Raw genomic sequence first — 20241 nt, forward strand, 5'->3', positions numbered from 1 at the left:
GGCAATCTCGCAGCTCAGGTTTATCAACTCTTTCTGCAAGGAGAAACTGTGAGAAATTGGCTCACTGGACTTGCATTGAGCTAGTTTCTGCTTCAAAGAACTTAAAGAAAATTACTAATGTGTGACTCCACAAAGAAATAATCTTTAAAAATGGGAAAACCAGCAGCCATGGGTTGCATTCCCAGTTTGTGTTCATCTGTGTTGCACTTGGCACAGGTGCTGGTGCTGGCCCCAGGAATGGGGAGAGTGTAAATGCTGTTTAGGGGTGTGCACCTAAGGGGTGCACCTGTGCAGCCCTGGTGGGACCCACCTTCTTCACTTCACTGCTTTTACTTGGAAGTTGGAGAAGAAAACAAGTCAGAATGCCATTTTATGATCTGTAGTGGCTATTTCAGTCCTTTTAAGCAATACAAAAGTTGCCGTTGACGCTTCCAGTATGACATCTGAGTCCTACAGACTGAGTAATACTGGTTCTTTCCACTCTATGTACCTCTAAACATCTGAAGTTGCTCATGGTTAAATCCAGTTCTAGTTCATCATGGCTACCCCCTTAGCACATGGAGAAGCCTAAGGAGTTTAAAACATTGTATGAATCATCCTGAAGAAGTCAACAAAGAAAGAAGATGCCTGCTTTGAGGTAATGTGGGACATAATTTTAGTGTCTGAAACACAAGAGATCTGTTCTGTCTCACCTCCACGGTATCTTCATTTACTGTAGCAGTAATCAGCATTCTGTATTTCTGTGCAACCTTATTTTGGTTGTTAGTTTAAAATTTCTGAAAGAACGTGACAGTGCGGCTTTCTGGGGTCAACAGCTGCAAAAGCCTGGGACTTTCCAGCATGAAGTGGGAATGGATTTAATCCATGGGTGTAGGCACCATATATCCACAGGCATGGCTTTGCTCCTGCCTCGGAGGAGTGGAGGAGGCCAAGGTCTGTAACCAGAGCACTTTTGTGGGACTCAGATACTGGGGTGCAACTGCTGCTCTTGGTCCTGCCCCAGTGGGCACTGGGTCTGAGTCACCTTCTCAGTGCTGCTGCTGCAGTAGAGGGGCTGCTCTGTCAGGCTCTTGCAGAGCCAGGCTGAATATAGCCCCCAGGCCAAATGAATTGTTTTAGTGTTTGGTGCTTTGTCCTTGATCAACGCCTATATCATTCCTGAGAGATGAGAGCAAATACCTTTGCCACAGACGTAATGAAGCCTATTTGTCAGCGTCAAGGGGTCTTCAGCAGTTTTACATAGAAACAGTAAACATCTCAGAAGTACAGATTTGTACCTGAGAAAATAACAGCATTCCCTCCCCAAGATGTTCCTTCATAGCTGTGTTGAGACACCACCCTAGAAGAGAGAGGACTAGTGAGTACATACATGGGTGTTTTATTTAGTCTGTGCTTTTTCAAACATTGCATTCCTCTCACTCACTGTTGCTCCATATATTATTTTAATATGAAAGGGCCCCTGTCATTAGTCTTTGTTCACATTTTCCTTTGAGCGCTTTCAGAGTGGACTTAAAAAGTCAGAGGCACCAAAAAAGCTATTTTTGTTCTGTAGGTTTTAAAACTCCATTCATTATCTGTTGTTTTTTTTTAAGGTCTGTTTAATGCCTTTTGCTAACTATAAGTTCCAGAGAGATATTTACAGATTTGTAATCCGTTCTTTAGACAAATATTGGGAAGAAGCAACATTTTTAAAATAATCTGTCTGGATTTTACTTGAACTGTGTAGATTTTTGGTCTGTAGCACCTCTCGCTACCCAGCAAACTCACTCACTCAAAGAAAACCCCAGCTTTTCTTTTTCATGTCCTGTGTTCTCCTTGTCCCTGAGCTCTACCTGTATCGTGAAAATCTATCAAGTGAAAAAACCTCCAAAAGCAGGTTCTTACGCTGTTTCAGAAACTGGGAATTTAAATAAACAAAGCCAATTTAAAAATTAATTTGCTTTAAGTAAAATAGGAGGGTCTATTTGTGTTGGGTGATGCTTTTATTTTGTAAGAAATACTTTCTTTTAGTGTTTAAAATTTACTGCCAGTTTCAATAAACAGAGCTTTCCAATGTGAAAACTAGTATATTTCACAGAAGTTTTCCTTTCTAGCCCTTCTGCTCTTTCTTCATGCAGTTTCTCTTTAGAAGATAAACTGGTTATTTAATAAATGAAACCTCAGCCTACTCCATTGATGTGGCAGGCTTCACGTTTCAGGACAGAAATATATTTAAGAGCAAATGTCTGCTGGTGCACTATGTACCAGGGGTGTAAGGGCAGACTCACCAATGCCACCACAGCCTAGAAAAGTGATGTAGAAGTGGGAACCTCTGGATGAAGTGCGATCGTTGTCTGAGCCCAGCTAGTTACAGGTTACAGGCAGGTGTCCATACCAGAAGGAGCTTGTCATCCAGTTCTCTTCCAATAGCTGCTCTATGGAAAGTTAAATTATTTCATTTCTGGCACATTTTGCAAGCTCTGAATTCACCTTACACACAGGGAGTCATTCCTCTGCATTGTAGGTCTGATGCTGTGCCGATATGGAAGAGTGCCCATGTGGTTATTCCAAGGCACTTTGATGGGAAAGCGAGTCTAATTGCATCTGTGATTACTTTCAGTCTCAAGGTTATGAAAAATATTTTCAACAGTGCCCCTTGACTTTGTAAATATGGGGTGCATATGTGTTTTGTCTGTGTGTGGCACGAGGGAATAATGATAATTTCATTATGCAGAATAAGATTTTTCTCGAAGCCAACCTTTTAGTACTTAATGCTCTACCTCCAAAGAACTGCAGTTCATCTGAGGTCTCTGGCGTGATTGTGGTCTACCATGTGTAGCCCCGAAGTGCCATGAAGGCAAGAAAGATGTCTTTACTCCCACTGCTTCCAAAACATTTTCCCAGATGTTGCACCCAGACCTGGAGGAATAAATACACACTACAGGGTTTCCAACTCTTGCAGCCCACTCAGTCCCCAGCAGAGGGAACAACAATTTGTTGCTGGTGACAACCCATGTCTTTTGGGAAGTGTGTTTGAAGTTGCTTGTGCCCATCCTGTGCTTGTCAGGACAACCTTCAATCGGAAATACAGTTTTTGAGAGTGCAGCATGCTCAGAACTGCAAGTAAGCATCATAAAAGCTTTTTAAAAAATGTTGTAATCAGGTTTTTTTTTTCCTGCTTTCTTTTTTTTTTTTTCATGCATAAAAGCAAACAAGAGCTAGATACTGAAAATTATTGTTTTCACTCTTCACTTTTTTGCAAATAAGCAGTTAGAAACATGGGTAAATTCTACAAAAACTTCTTGTTTCATGGGAAAGTAAAAAGATCTGATGAAACCTGTGTAGGATGAGGAGTTATCTTCTGTATGTCAGTGTTTTATCCATGTAGGATATGAAATAGTGGTATTTCAGTCACATTAATGAGCTTTCTCCTTGTCCCTTCTCATGCACATTTTTTTTCAGCTGATATTTTTCTTAAGTGTAGATTTTTGTTGTATATATTTAATCTGATTTTTATTGTGATAAAAATTGGTATATCTTCTCTTGGAAAGTTTAATTACATTTCCAACTCGCTTAAATGTAAGGTGAGTTTTTTAATGCTCTGTTTCTATACACAGCTTAGCACAGCAGTGCCCATCCTCTGCTTGAGCCTGACTTCTAGCACAGTGCAAACACCACATAATCAGTTGTGCAAAACTGTGAGACAAAGCTTATCCTTTGAAGCCTTTTAGTTACTTTTTGTTTGGGGTGTTCTTTATTATTTCTTTGGCAGTTTTCATTGTTGGTTTGGGGTTTTTATTTTTTTTTTCAAGAAAAAAAGTTTAAGTTTCATATTGAGAAACATGAGCATTTCTTTTGATGAACATGGTAGAATAGTGCTGGGAGGAGTCACAGTACCAGCATTGAAGGTGGATGGGTAGGGAAGTGTTGTTTGGTGTCTCCCTTGCATTTGTAGACCACAGTGCAAGACTGCAGCGCCCCAGTTACAGAGAGTAAATGTGCAGATTGGCTGGCACCCTCCATACACTTGGCTGCTGATGGAAGTATGGATCTGTTGCATCATCTTTCCCAAATATTTCGGTGACTGAAAGCTGCTATAAGAAGCAAAACCTCATTTTTTTCCCACAGTACTGGAAATTCAATAGTCCCTCCCATGTATTTGCTATGGCTGTTGTGAAGAAGAAAACTTCATGTCATCTTTCACTACAGATATATCTATAATATATATACGTTAAGTATATATGTATATGCACTTAACATATACTTTAAAACTTACATATACACACCATGTCATAGAGAAAACAAATTTCAGCAAGGTTAATAAAACTATATTTTCCATGAACTTTTGGGATTTGGTTTGGCTCCTGGATTCACGTGCACAGGAGGAGGCCTTTTACGTTTCCAAGTGTTTTACTTTTTCTATTTTTACAGGAGTTAAAATTTATCATACTGCATCAGCAGCACCCTTAGCAATGTATGTAACTAATCCTTGTCCTCAAGTATTAATTCATTCATATGTCACATAGTGCTTAGTAGGGCCCATTCTGGGGCAAAGTCTCTGCAGATGCCCCAAAAAGAGAAAATACGGAATTTGCTTGGATTCCCCCTCTTTCTCATTTTTCTTTGCATGTGGTTACAGAACAGACCAGAGACTGATAATATGGGTTTGCCTTCTTAAATTACAGCAAATTGAATTTTGTGATTTTAGTCCCAAAGGCTTTTTTGTTGGGATTTGTATTTAAATAGCAACAGACTGGGGCAGCTGTATGCCTAGAGTGGCATGTGGGACAATAGTAGTAGAAGGAAACAAGTAGGGAAAGAAAGTAGGACTGGTCTTGCAGAGGGAGTGAGAAGAAGGGCCAGGATGGCAAACAGGACCAAAGCTCATCAGTGCAGTGAAATGAAAATGTGTTCGTGTGTTTTGATGTGAGAAAAGGACTCCCACCTGAATTATCACAAGTGGAGTTTGTAAATAATGAGTTCAAGGGCTGCCAAAGTGCAGTGAAGTTCTGTCTCTTCTTCTAGAGTGGAGGTTGTCACTTTATATTTGAACTGAAGAAATTGTTTTGTTTGTGGTTTCCACGTGGAGAAAACATGTCCCTGTCTTTTGCCTAAGTCAGACTGAGAACAAGAAATAAAAACCTGAACTTCAAGACGTGTCTCAGGCAGCACAGTATGTTCCTGTTCTGCTCGTAGAAATTGTTTTGCCAGACTTGCTCAACTGATACGAAACTAATCTCTTCCTGGAAAGATATTTTATTTGCATATTTTGACAATACTGAAACATAAAAGTCAAATTGCCTGTGTTCACCAAAGAGAGAATTAGTAACTGCATTAAGTAAATAATTGAATTAGATTTTTGCATCAAAATGATTGAAAATATTTCAAAGTTTTAAAGGGTTTAAGCTAAGATCTAGCACTTTCATTACAGAAAGTAAAGTGTTTCCTAATGTGTAAGTCATAGCCTTGCTGTTCACTCTCGTCAGTTTTGGGAAGGCTGATGCTTGCTGGTTTGGTTTTCCTACCTGCAGAACGGCCTTGATATTTGTTACACAGTACTACTGTGAAGTGAGACTTCTGTGAGGGATTACATTTTCAAAAAAGCTTTGTAAGGCATTTCAGAGTTGTAAAGTGCTTGATAAGGGCTCTATTTTTTCTTTAAAAAAATTATACTAATAAAAATATCACATAAAATGTGAGAATTGTCCTTTTTCCCTTTCCCCATGTCTGAAAGCTAAGCTCCCCTCTTCCTCTGGGAGTGCCTGAGGATGTTCATGATCAGATAGTGTTTTTGCTGTTATAAGATTGTTTTCTGCCTGAAATGTCTTATTTTTAGTAGAAACGCAAAATCTAATTAGCCATCATTTGTGATTTTCAATGTATGATTTCTTCTCCTAGTGTCCTGTCAGTATGGGTGCACTAGGACTATTCTGTATGCTTCAGAACAATTCTGGTGCTTACATAGGAGCTGAAAACAGCTGACATAAATACTATACATTACATATATTGCATAACATCCTGTAGAAACCAAACCAGGAATCACCAGGAGATATCCTCAACCCTGCAAAACTGCAGATCTGTTCACTTCGACTGAAAATGTAGCATATCAGACGTAGGCAGAGGCATGCTTGCTGGCTTATTTATTTTCTTCCAATTTGTTTCGAGCTAAATCCTTGTGACCTCACTCTGTTTTTATGTGGGGAATACTTTCCAAAATAATGACAGTAGAAACTTGGGGCATAAAGATGTATATAGCCGAACTGGGCACGTTCTACCTATTGAACTGTGCAAATTTCACTAAAAACCATTGTATTTTGTGCATGGGGTAAGCAGTCATCTCCTCCGTGCCCCCATCCTCCCTGTCTGGAATTACTATACAAACCTATATGTTATGTATATATATATGTTTCCATAAGCTTTCTGACTTCGTCTTTCACAGGGTGATGAAAGCTTAACATAGAAAAAAAATCTGACTAGATTGCTAAACCTTTACCCCTGAACAGCCCCCTATGTTTATTTCCTCGTTGGCTCTTACTTGGAATAAAAGCATTAGCAACGTTTCAAAATGCTGCTTGCCACTGCAGGAAGGAGCTGCAGAGACGTGACATAATAACTCAAGAGTCATGGTGTCATTTTTTCCATGTGCAGAAAAAAATGATAGGGGTTTCTGAGGAGGACATAAATAAGAAGGGACATGGCACTTATCTGTAATACCAGAAAGAGAGGGGAGTTGATGCCAGAGGAAGAGAAGTGTTTACAGCTTGAGCACTGGGATATTTTCTGTCCTGGTAGTAGACAGTGTTGCTTCATGGCTGCCAAGAGCCCGCTAAACAGCTGGATAAATGAAACTGAAATAATAGACAAATGAAAGGAACTGCAAATGGACAGAGGGAGTACATGGGGCATCTGCAGTTGCAGTAAATAAGGTTCCTCACCTAAGGAATGAATATAAGCCCAGCTCTGTTTCCTGGAGTTCCAGAACAGTTTCTCTGCTGGCAGAATAACCCATAACTATTTACGTGGTGGTTTTGTGGTGTCTGTCTTTGAAACATCTGGTCTGGCATCAAATGCTGTTGATACCAGCTAGTTGATGGGCAGAGGATAACTGATGAGGAACATCCCACATGGGAAATTCTGCATGGTGCAGAACAGACTCTGATCCCTTCATCTGTTACATGGCATGTCTTGGGCTGGTACCTACACAGGGTTTTTTTAATAAGGCATACATGAATGTCATTGGGTTATAAAGTAAAAGTTCAAGAGATTTATTTCCCTCAGTGAATGGTCTTCCAGATGTCAGGGTACATATGAATAAAGATATGGGAAGACAGATGTTGGGCTGTGTGAAGGGTGGAAAATTTTGAAGTGCCTGAACAGGGGTCATTATTCAGCATTATTAATTCAATACTTGAAGAGTTTTGGAGGATTTAATGAGCAGTAATTGTAACCATGTTCCTAAGTGCCTAAGTGAGAGGAGTCATGGTAGGTTAGGAGAAATAATATGGTAAAAGTAATTAAACTAATTTGGTTTGTCGTATCTGTACTATAAAAGGCATGGTTTTGGAGGGCTCTTAGAAATAGATGTTGTGTTAATAGAAGATTGAAAAATGACTATTCTCATTTGGAGCATTGACTCATCCCTTCAAAACTTTGTAATTAACTCCCCCAAATAATAGAAATTACTAATTTTCTACAGAGAACTGTCTAGAAATACTTTTTCATGCTCCAGGGTCCTGCTTGATCTGTGTAATGGCTGTTGTGGTGTACTGTTCACTGTCCATGTATTGCAGTATAAAGCTGCAGAATAGTATTGGAATTTCTCTGTTTTGAGATATTTTTGTCAGGTTTCAGGACGAAACAATAGAGCTCTCAAAGGCACATGCAAAATTAGAGGGTCAGCAAATATTCACAGCTTCAGGCATCTATTTTTAAATTGATAGATTCTTTAAAACTTCATAGATTAAGAATATTGAACTAACAGGATTTTATCTTCCTTCAGTTTTCCCCGTCCTCCTAACTGCCACATTTTTAGTCTCTTTCTGCAGCTCTTCTTGCTTCCAATTTCCCAAAACTGTCTACTGTTTTGAATTCTTGATTCCTGTGTTTACACCACCCCAGGCAAAACTCACACAGCCTGCATTTGCTCCTTAAAGCTGAACGAGAATTTGAGTGTCTGGGTGCATGAGGTGTCAAAATGTGCCCATACTTGAAGCCCAAGAGTTTCTTAAACACTTAAACTCAAGTGCTCGCAAGGAGACAAAAGTGTCTGAGTCAGAATGGTCGAGTGTTTGATTTCGACTCCATTGCAATCCAGTCTTGAAATGTAGATAGATAGATAGATAGATAGATAGATGTAGTGTCATTAAGTTCTTCCAGTTTTGTCCGCCTCCTCACACACTGCTCTCTGGGTTGCCTTGCTGAAGCCCAGCTCCTCTCTGTTGGTTGCACTGACAATTTCAGCCATGAGTGCTCAAGCTCTCACTAGGCAAAGCTGGTGTGCGATAGCTGACACCAACTTCTCGGCTTGTAGCAATTCTGCTCCTCCTGGTCCTTTCTCCATCATATGAACTCTTGGGTCTTCTGGTTTTGACAACCTCAGTGGTTAGTCTTCATGTCTGGGATGACAGCAAACAAAAGGTTAAGAGTTAGTATATGAAGAATTTTTATTTTCTAGCACTCAAGCATGCACAGATAATGTAGCTGTTTAGGAGAAAAGCAGTAGTACTATTCTTTCCCTAAAAATTAGACCTGTGTAAAATGTTGATTAACCTTAATGAGCAATCGTCTCTTTCACAGTTGTCTTTACAGCGGCCTTTTTAAGGTGCATGTGAGTAAATGTCTTCACGTTAACACTACATGTATATATTTAATTGAAAGCAATGAGAGGTCCTCTTAGGTTGAGCTTATAAGAGTGATTCTCCTTCAGTGGAGTAAATACCTTGCAAGGAATGTCGTCAGTCCTGTCTCTTTCACATAGCTCTGTGAGGGCTGGGCAGGCAGGACTCACTGAGGAGGGATGCTGGCAGCAACATGTGGGAACTCCAGCTGAGTGATCTACCCTCACGTCCTTCTGTCAGCTGACTTTCGTTTCTTACCTGAAATAATACTGTTTTAATGGATGAACTAAAAACCTGTTTCTGGTATTTCTCATGCAAACCATCCGTTTTTGCATTGGGTTCTCTGTTTTCTGCTGAGGGAAGGAAGATATGGAATTCTGTGTACCAGGGGGAAGGATTTCATTAATATCTTTAATATTATTATTATTAGTGATCTGGACAAGGGGATCAAGTACACCCTTAGTAAGTCTGCAGATGACACCAAGTTGGGGAGTGTTGATCTGCTGGAGGGTAGGAAAGCTCTGCAGAGGGATCTGGACAGGCTGGATTCATGGGCTGAGGCCAGTTGTGTGAGGTTCAACAAGGCTGAGTGCTGTATCATGCACTTGGGTCACAACAACCCCAGGCAGCACTATAGGCTGAGGGAAGGGAGGCTGGAAAGCTGCCTAGCAGAAAAGGATCTGGGGATGCTGATGAACAGCGGCTGAACATGAGCCAGCATGTGCCCAGGTGGCCAAGAAGACCAATGGCATCCTGGCCTGTAAGAGCAAGGGTATGTCCAGCAGGGCCAGCGCAGTGATTGTGCCCCTGCACTTGGTGCTGGTGAGTCCACACCTTGAATCCTGAGTTGAATTTTGTCCTTCTGACTAAAAGGACATTGAGCTGCTGGAGTGTGTCCAGAGAAGGACAGTGGAGCTAGTGAAGGGTGTGGGCAGAAGTCTTATGAGGAATGGCTGAGAGAAGTGGGGTTTCTCAGCCTGCAGAAAGAAAGGATTGGGGGAACGTTTCTGCTTTCTACAAATACCTGAAAGGAAGTTGTTGCAAGGTGTGTCTCTTCTCCCAGATAATAAGTGACAGGACAAAAGGAAATGGCCTCCAGTTACACAAACCTACCAAGGTAGGTTTAGATGGGATATTGGGAAAAAATTCCTCACCCTGGTTGTCCAGTGAAGTAGTTGAGTCTCCATCCCTGAAGATGTTTAAAATTTCAGACGCTTGTAAGTAATAATCCAAAGCCTAAGAAATATCATTGTCCGAAAGTGTGGTCAAAGAAGACAACTGAGGTAATATCTAGTGAACAAGAGAGTTTAAAAGTGTGTTGAGGGGTGGGCAGGACAAGCACTGCGCTTGGAAAACGATGTGGTGTGACAGGAGCGTTGGAATCAACCTGCCAATTTGGACGGGGGTACTGCTATATTTGTACAGTGCTCTGCACCAACTGTTTGTGGCAAGAATATCTATGTAAGACAGTTTGGTGGCGAATTTGAGCGCATTTTGTAGCACTGTGTCATTGGCAAGAGAGTGCATCCCACCATCTGCCATGTAGCTTGTGCCTGCCTGTCCAGCTCACAGGAGCTGGTGGATTTGAGATGCCCAACACTGTGGCCACCCAGTGGCAATGAGCAATATTTGGTATTCTGTGCTTGGTTGGAGAGTACAAAATTATCTAGGCTGAGCTGCTGCTGGTGCAACTACGGGTTGTGGTCAGAGCCCTGATTGCTGGGTTCTCCTCACAGCAACTGTTTCCCACCCCCTTCTGACATCAAAACTGCAGCACAGCCCAGATGGTGCACAGAAGGTACCAACCCAAGGAGCTCAAATGTTGCTGACAACCTTGCTGACATGTCATGCTGATGTCTGTACAGCACTCGGTTTCCTTACAGAGGCCATTTCAGCTGGATTTTTCAGGGCTGTTTGAACTTTGTGATGATACTCTTACTTGGGAATTTTCTTTTGAAATCAAAGGCTCTCTGCAAAGCATTTATTGACTTTTGATGAGACACAAGGAGGGAGGTTCTGCCTATGAAAAGGCAAGTGTTGCGTCACTGGTTCATGAGCTTGCAAGCTGCTCATGATTCATATGAGATAATAACTAACTGAAGAATGATTGTGCCTAACAAAGGAAGCAGTTGTTGCAGAGATGCACTTTTGTTGTCTAGGTTGTGATTAGCTGGTCAGAGGGGAAGTAAAATTTTAGACACACAAAAGGAAGATAAATACGGACCTCACACAGTTTCCTTTCCTCAGTTTTGGTTTATGCTGAACTATGGGATCGAGGTAACTGCCAAGAGCATTTCTATAGACACTGAAGGTGAGTGGTAGAAGTCACAAAGAAGTATAGCCTAAAAACATAGCCAAAATGGGATTCTAAACAGTTTGTGCTTTATGCAAGCACAAAATCCAGTTTGGCTGTATTATTCTCCTCTGACGTGATACGACATAATTCTTACCCTTAAATATAAAGCAAGATGGTGGGGTTTTCAAAAAATCTACATTAGCCCAAGTCTGAGCTCACTAAAGTAAATGGGTATTTATGAACAGTGTTGTGCAAGTCCCATGGCTAAGTACATTTAAAAATTGTACACCATTCCTAATAACATCTTACACAAAATTATTTTTCCTGAAAGTAAATGCAGTAAATAAAGAGGAGGTTTTGCAGACTGAATTTTTATGTTTTATTGGGAAATTGTAGTTGATTTTTGCCAGCTTACTAAGAAATGTCTCAGAATGCTGTTTACACAAATAATCAGAAACCTTCATAAGCATCATAGAATAATGGGAAGTCTGTGTCAGCCCATGGTAAATTGCAGAAATATCAGGTAATCTGGTCATTTGGGGAGAAAGTGTAGCCTGACAAGATGAGGGTTGCAAACTTGTATGGTAATGATGAGAATAATTACACAGCCCTCTGTCCTGATGTTAATCCTCGCATCACCCCTGCAAGGTAGGATCTATATTATTGCCTTAATACTGTTGATTTTCTTAGTCATGTTAATGCCACGGGATTGATAAATCTCAAGGCTCTCTTCCTTATATTCAGCAGATCCAGCACCTCATAATTATGTAATTTGGCCTAAAGCAACCCCTAGGCAGTGATTGTTCATGAGAAGCATGCAGAGGGGATTGTGGGGATTAATAGCAACAAGGGGAAAGTCACAACCTGTTTTTCCCCCTTCCTCTCTTTCTTTTGTTTCTCCCAGGAGAAAAACCCTACAAATGTACCTGGGAAGGCTGCACCTGGAAGTTTGCTCGATCTGATGAACTGACGAGGCATTACCGCAAGCACACAGGAGTGAAGCCATTCAAGTGTGCAGACTGTGACCGCAGTTTCTCCCGCTCGGATCACCTGGCGCTCCACCGCCGCAGGCACATGCTGGTTTGAGAAATGCTACCTGTTCCAGCTGAGTTTAAGAGCTGGGTCTCTTAACTACCCACAGTGAATTCAGCAGGGCTGAATCTCCCTCTACAGTGTTAACAGGCAGGGCTTTCCCTGATATCTGTAACAAAAAATAATAACAGAAATTTAAAAAAAGCAGGAAAAGAAGTGCCACTCTTCTCCTCGCCATCTGAAGTTAACCCTGTCTGCCCCTCAGCATGGCTACCCCTGAAAGTGTCATCACAATCACCTGGGAAATAGCAGCCGAGATGCTACAGGAATGGGCATTATTTTACATGCTGCATCCTTTGACAAAAAATGTTTATAGCTTGTATGTTTTCTCAGCTGCCAGACATTTTGTTCCTGAAAAATCACTGCTGGTTGGAGTATAGATACCACGAACTGTTGATAGTGATGATGATGATGATGATGATGATGATGATGATGATGAGAGCAAGACCGCTAGATCTGTATTATGCCATCTTTTCCCTCGTTTTCTATACCATCTGGCCGGTGTCAGCACTGCACTGGAGCTGTGCTACAGACAAGCTGCATGTGAGTAGGCAAGAAGATTCTGCTGGAGAGGTCCTGCTGCCAGAGCTGGAGGTTTGCATGATCAGACTTTTGCAATAATGATGGTGGCATTTTAATATCATACCACAACTTGTCATTATGCCCTAGAGGACACCAGCCATTTAACTTTTTTCTTTTATGGTTTTTTTCCTTCTTTTCTTTCGTTGTTGTCATTGTTGAAGTCTGTAAAATAAGCAAAGGGCAGCAACACCTCTGCTGAAATACCATATTAAGTATCTGTTTTACCATGGAATTAATTAGATTCATTTTCTGATTTGTATAGAAAGAACCCACCTAAAAACTCCTATCCTATTCTCAGTGTGCTGTTTTCTTTCATGCAGGTATCCTCTTTCCCACAACCATTATTTGAACCCAGGGGAATAGTCAGATCTTGTACTTGCTGGTACCAAGGTTAGTGGTATAGCCATTCATGAGATGGAATTGAATGTATCATCAAAACAAAACAGAGAAGAAACGGCTGCATCTCTTGCAGAGAAAAAGCAATAATGAATAAAATGGCTCTTGAGACAATAATTTACTCCACACCAACAGAAGTGGGGGGTATGCAGAAACAGCATGTAGGATTTAAATTAATCTTTTTGCTGGTTTCACTGACCTGCTAGGCACCACAATTAAGTACTTCTATTTCCTTTAACATAATACTTGTGGAAAGCAGGGAAGATAAAGGAAAGAGTTGATTGTTGAGGAGGTAGTGGATGAACTGTAAGTAGGACAGAGAAACATGCAGTTGTGCTCTGCAAGACATTAGATTTCTCCCTGGGAGTTAGGGAATAACAAAATTTTGCCAGCTGTATAGTATAAATGGACCTCTGTAGGGTACCAGTGGCTGCCTCTGCTTGGATTTTCAATCCAAGCCTTTTCAGATTAAATAAAAGGAAATTCTTGATCATTCCCATACAGCCCTGTAATTGCAAACCAATTTCTATTAATTGAATTATGTAGGAAAGAGAGAAACTCTTAGTCATTAGTTATTCATGCAAACAGAATAGTGTTTTTCTGTTTTCTTTCCTCAGAAGGATCTGCCTATTCAGCTAAATTTGACAAAGGGGAGGCTTGGCAATATTTTCTAAGTGTTGAGATTTTCATAGCTTAGAAATGAAAGATGTAAACATAAGGTCTTTTGCAATGCATTTAATTATTAATATTTTGTTGCAGTGATTCCAGATTAAATTTATGATGCCACTTGTTTGTTTTTAAATGTTTGACTGTCTCAGTTAATATCAGATTCCTGTAGTAAATGTAGTAATGTTGGGGGGATTCTGGAATCCAAGTAATCTTTAAGAAAAAACAACAGAGTACCCATACAGATACAAAAGTAATTACAGTTAATTGAGGATTAATATGACTGGGATTATAGTTTATAACAGCATTCACAAGACTCCAGAGTTTGATTGTCTTTAAATATCCTTAATGTTCGCCAGTATGGATAGTTTATCAGCTCTCTGAAAGAACTTAGAAGAAATTCACTCACTGCCAAGTGGTGAGCAGAGAAACTCAACACAAATTATTCACAGCTGTTGTGGGAAAAATGCCTCTATCAATTCCCATTGACCATGTTAGTGATCTACTTCCACCACATTTGATAACATTCTAGAATCCATCTCCAAATCAGGGACAGGGCAGGGCTTCTGGATAGACCATGAGGCATTGCAGGACAGCAGAACTGTGTCTTTATGAGCAGCATTACTACTGTTGATTTTAAAAGCTGGTTGTCAAAGTATTGTATGTGAGGTGCTTCATAGATTATGTCTGAGGTCTGGTTTTTGTGTACTTCAATATCATCCCCTTAAATGCATCTGTCATTGTTGGCATTTAGGGAAAGAAGTCAGGTCAGGTAGAACTCCATTGATAAAATTCTTTTCTTGCCCAAGAATATTTTACAAACTAATTATTTGAATAGCAGTAATTCAGTTGAAGAACCAATGGCATACAGAATTCCTTTTGGGATCTGTGGTTTGTTTGTTTTTTTTTTTTTTCTTTTTTTTCCCTCTCATAGAAAATTAAGTTTGCTTGAGCAGAAACTCCTACTGAGCATTCTGTTAGGGTAGAGGAGGATGTGACGTTACTCTCAAACATCAGTTGCAGGGTGCAACAGGGAGAGATCAGTGTTCCTCTTTAGGCTTCCCCTGTTGTCAATGAAGACAGAGAAACTACAAGAGAAATGGAAAGGCCTTTAATTTTAGTGTTCAGCTTTGAAATGCCCTGTGGAAGAGCGTATGTATAACAGACCCTGGAGAGGCTCATCTCCCAAGGCCGATGTTGGTCTCTGTGAATCCCTGTTTTTTCAGCTGGTTGCCTGTTACTGTTGTGAATTGGAAGCACTGCAACAGAAAGAGGGTCTGGTTTTATTCAAAGAACCCCAAAGTGATAGAGGGTTAAAGCAGCAGTAATGCCAAGGGACAGAGGCGCAGAGTGTGGCAAATGGTAGGAGAATGAAGCCAAAAGGTAAAGGAGTGTGTGCTACATTCTGTTACTTCACAGGCAGGAGGTACATCCTCAGCCTTTCCAGCACATGTGCAAGGGCTTCTCATGCTGCTGTTACCTGTAGACGAATTACACAACCAGCAGTAGTCCACTGCTGGGTTTCAAATACACAATATTTTTCTTGATGAAGTTCACATTCATACCATCACCTTCAGGCTTTGATCCCAGTTACTCCACAGGGTTGTTTTTTGGGTTTTGTCCCCTTCAGAAGTATTTTAAGAGAAGTTACTTGGAAGGATGGGGGTGTTTGAATGTGGAGCTGATGTCCCCCAGATCCTCAGTGTGTCTTTGCCTTTATTGGATGTGGTTCAAACCTGCCAAGTTTCTGTGCTTGTGCAAAGACAATGGGCAATTGCTCCGAGGTAGTTTCTTCAAAAATCCTGGTACCCCACCACAGGTCTGTGACATTTCCTGGCTGTGGCGAAGGCTTACGTCATGTGTAGCATGCAGAAATACCAGATCTCATCCTGACACGATGCGGTAAGCCCATCTTAATTGAGCAGTTGGGATACACAAACATACAGTGTCCCATTCCTTCAGAAAGGCAAGAGATTTCAGTCCATCATGCCGTGGCATTGCATGTTACAGCTTGAGAGGGAAATTATGCCATGAAGTGTCAGATTTCATATATTTTCAAAAGTTCTAAATGGATTTGTCAGGCAACCTCAGGAGCCAGCATTTTAGGAAAATGTAATGAGCAAACAGCTTTGATACTAAACTTTTAAAATGTTTAATTGTGTTATTATTTTTTGAGCACCCCTTATATTCAGCACTGTAAAATTGGCTCATTGCAACAGCAATTTTTACTTGGGGATGAAGATGCAGTATTCCTTATTCTCTCTCATGCTTACATAATTAATTAAATAGATTAAGACTGACTTGTATATATGATTATTTGCTGAAGTAATGTATAACAAAATTAACAGTGTTGAAAATTACATCAGTGATGTTCATGTTTGGGTAAACTTACAGTGCAGAGCATGGACAAATAGCTGTACAGCCATTCTGCCCTTTAATAATGAGAGTAACAGTGATCATAAATCTCGTTTTCCATTAGCCACATTGAAAATGTATTCTAGTTACCATTTATAAATTTAAATTCTGGTAATAAATGCTGTTTAATGTAAAAAAAAAATCTTTCCCCTTTATTGAAAGTGGGTACCTCAAAATCAGGGTAGGTGTGACTAACAATATCCCACTTACTTTTTAGTTTGAATTTGAGTTTGGAAAGGTCATTGTGTGAAACTGTATCTTCCACAGCAGTCAAGTCCTAAGATCGTTCAGTAAATCCATGCTACTCCCACATGCTCATCCTTACGCTCATGCATATGAACTCCAGCACTTCCATATGTCTCTACCCATGTGCAGGTAATAAACAAGTTTATTTGTAATTAAAATTTACGGGGGAAAAAAAACAAAAAAAAGATCAGAAAAGGAAGAATTTTAAGTAAACACTGTTACAGAAAATACTACCTTAAGAAACGAGCTCATATTATAGTGTTATGGCTTTGCCTGTGATACGTGACTGGAGAATTGCACAAAGAAATTGTTGTATTTTCACAGGTTTGCTATAGCGTAGCAGTTGCTACGTAATGTATGCTTATGAAGTCATGCCCACTGGAACATTGAAAAGGCTTAAATTCTTCACAATAAAAGAAAGGCATAAAAATGTAACTTTTGGCATAAAAATGTAACTGTAAGGATACTGCATCTTTAGAAATCAAAGTAACTTCAAAGTATTTTACTATACTTGTAAAAGTTAAAATGTGATACGTGTGATAATGGAAAAGTATTTTCAAACTCACAGTTTTACATGGGGTGTTAAATAGCTGAAATGAAATACATTTTTAAACAATCCTTACCTTCAGTTTTCATTGGGAAGACTGTTAGGATAATGCCTTGCAAAGCTTAAACACAAAACACAAGGAAGTAAATTGTTCTGTTTTATCAGAGCGTGTTTTCTCTGCAAAATGGAGTGGCCACTTCTTTGCTGTTTTGCAGATGGTGTGTGATATAACAAAGTTTTACTGAGTCCTTCCGTGTCAAATAAGTCAATGCTCAATGTCTTTGACTAAATAAAGAAAAAAAAACATTTAAACAAAATGAAAACCATATGAAAGGTTTGTCGGTTTGTGATTTCTTTTTTTCCTTCTGGCATTTTACAATGAACTACAGATACAGGAATGGCAAACACTTATATGATTTTATTTCTTCTTGTATTTCCCCAACTACAGTGCATCCTGATGAAAGGTTGCAGAGCTGAAATAGGCAGCTGCTTTTTGCTGATTCCAGGGGAGTTTAGTCTTCTAGGTGCAGTAACATGTCAAGAATATCCATTGTAGCAGGACGGTTCTGACATTTAAAATACACATACACTTCAGTGAGATAACCTGAAATCTATTTTAGAGGTGAAACAGAAACTGAAAGTGCCTGTAATTAGAATTGATGGGATGTTCCTATACTTTTACACAGCAATAACTTAATGGAATTCTGTTAACAATAAGGTGAAAATGAAATTTTACTTGGAGAACAATAATGCAGCACAGAAACAAACACAAAGTGCCATTTGTATGTTCACATGTTGAGATACTGTGTTAAGAGTTTTTAGTTATTTTCTCAGATAACATCTGTCATATATTTGTAAGAAGAAAATAAATCTTAGTTTACAAATTACTCGTAGCTGTACCGATTCTCAGTAGGTGTGATTGGAAGTCGTTGTCAGAGCGGTGTTTTACGGAATTTCTTCCCAATTTATGTTGGATATGCCCATGTATCCACGGTATTCTCTAGTGAAGTAATCCAAAACCAGCAATAAGCCCAATGGAGCTTTTTTTTTTAGGGAATATGATAGAATAGGGACTCTTGAAAAATCCTCTGCATTAAACTCTGGAAACACAAGAGTTCACCTTATGTCTCCTTTCTCTTCATCATGTAGTGCTCACAGGATTTAATATCATCTTGGTTGACTTCATGAGTGGACAAAATAAATCGCTTCTCTTTCTTTTGGGGACAAATGAGTGAAAAGTTGGGGTCTGTCAGTGTAGAGACTCTTTGAATAGCAAATAAGAAGTTGATATTCCTAAGATGAAGTATGGAGATTTTTATTTTGTGTGGCCTAAACATTTGCATCAGTAGACTAATTGATCTTACCAGAAAATGGCCAGCTGTGACTCTTGCACTCTTACTTTTCCTCAATTTTTTTGTAAATATTAACTACTGCTAATGGATTCTTAAAATAGCAGTGTAATGCCAGCCCTCATGCTTCTTCTATTTTTAAAAATTAATTTATCAGAAATCAAAATGTAACTGGTTGTCCTGATGCCTTTGCCTGGGAAAATTGCTTTTCATCCTCCAAATTTGTACCTGTCATTTTTCCGGGCAAAATTTTGTATTTGAGAAATCCTGTATTTTGTTTAGACTTCTGCTGCCATGAGTGGGTTGCTGCTAGAGTCTCACTGAGGCTCATACACAGATGAAAGTGCAGGTCCAAAACCACCACCCCCCCCCCCCCCCAAAAAAAAAAAAAAAGTGCATGTGGACACACATGTAACAATTGGTATTCATGTACATGAGTTGATTACGTGACAAGGTTGCTTGTTCAATAACAAATTTAAGTATTAAATACTGGCAGAAATAATCCCATCAGAACATGCATATACTTACTCTATTGTCCCGAGCTTATCTCCAGATATTAAGCACGCAAAAGAATACAACTCATGCTGGGGATTTCAGGAGAGCACCAGGGAATGTGTTGTCAGGAGGACAAAGTAATCTAGTTTTTTACCCAGTACCTGAGCCCTTATTGGAGAGCAGTGTTCAGTTCTTTGTTCTGGAGCAACAACACTGCGAGGGGGCACCCTAGGAAAGCTACCATGTTGGAAGGCTTGGCTGATTCCAGCCCTGCACGTGTTAGTTCTTTGGTAGGAAATGGTGCTTTGTCTTCACCATCCCAAAATGAGACAGGTTTTTTCCCCTTCATTTTGAAAAGCAAACTCTGAGTAAGGGTTCTTTTTTTTTTTGTTTGTTTGGCTTTTTAGCCTGTTTTGTTTTGTTTTTACTTTTTTGGTGTTTTTTTTTGTTTTGTTTTGTTTTGGGGTTTTTTGGTTTTGGTTTTTTTTTTTTTTTGTTGTTGTTGTTTTTTGTTTTTTGGGGGGGTTGGTGAGTTTTTTTTTTTTGTTTGGGTTTTTGTTTGTTTTTGTTTTGTTTTGTTTTGTTTTTGTTTTGCCAGCATTATTCTATAGAACCTCATGCTCACTGCCTGAATTATGAAATAATTACCCTTGTGGTAACTTCAATAGAGAGTTTTTCAGTCCTCCAGAGAAACAAAACTGAACATACGAATTTTAGCTATTACAGAAAAAAGAATACAAAAAATTACTTGAGATCCTATTGTCTATATGAATGAACTGCAACATCTTTCCCAATTCAGAGTCAGAAGTTTCAGTGAGCCAAGGTGCTCTCAGTTACAAAAGAAGAGGTGGTTCACACATTGGCTCACTAAACCTTGCTCTGTGCTGTGACCTCAGCGTAGAAAAACAGTAATTCAGTTTCTGATATGGGATCACAAGTGATGGCTTTGATGGATTGTCATAAGCATGAACCATGAAATACACAAATAAGTTCAGATACCACTTTTCTCCCTCTCCCTGCCTTTCTAGGTACAAAAGAGCTTTGGAAAGACAGCTTGAGCCAAATCTTCATGGCTGAACTAACATTATTCACGATTCAGATTGTTGTTGTCATTTCTGGTTTCAGACTCTTTCACTGCTACATTTCCATGTTAAAAAAATCCGTGTGTTTTCTTTCTTTCCTGATTGTCCTATACATGGCTTCCTTGGTAATGTAAGTTCTTCACTGAACACCCACACAATATGCTCACTTGACTTTCTGTCTGTTCTTACAAAGTTGTATTTCCCATTTGCACATTTGTAGAATATACACAGAGATAGTAATGAATTACTTAAGTTTCAT

General features: G+C 39.6%; 1 protein-coding gene across 2 annotated transcripts in view; it reads left to right on the forward strand.

The window, feature by feature from the left end:
* KLF12 (KLF transcription factor 12) overlaps window positions 1-18768 on the forward strand; it is a 232562-nt gene extending 213794 nt beyond the window's left edge. For both annotated transcript variants that reach the window (XM_053935016.1, XM_053935018.1), the window contains one exon: window positions 12017-18768. In XM_053935016.1, coding sequence (XP_053790991.1) covers window positions 12017-12198 — 182 coding nt within the window. In that variant the 3' untranslated portion in view covers window positions 12199-18768. The remainder of the gene's footprint in view (window positions 1-12016) is intronic.
* The last annotated feature ends 1473 nt before the right edge of the window (window positions 18769-20241 follow it).

This window comes from Vidua chalybeata, chromosome 2, assembly GCF_026979565.1.
Source record: "Vidua chalybeata isolate OUT-0048 chromosome 2, bVidCha1 merged haplotype, whole genome shotgun sequence".
Taxonomy (NCBI): Eukaryota; Metazoa; Chordata; class Aves; order Passeriformes; family Viduidae; genus Vidua; species Vidua chalybeata.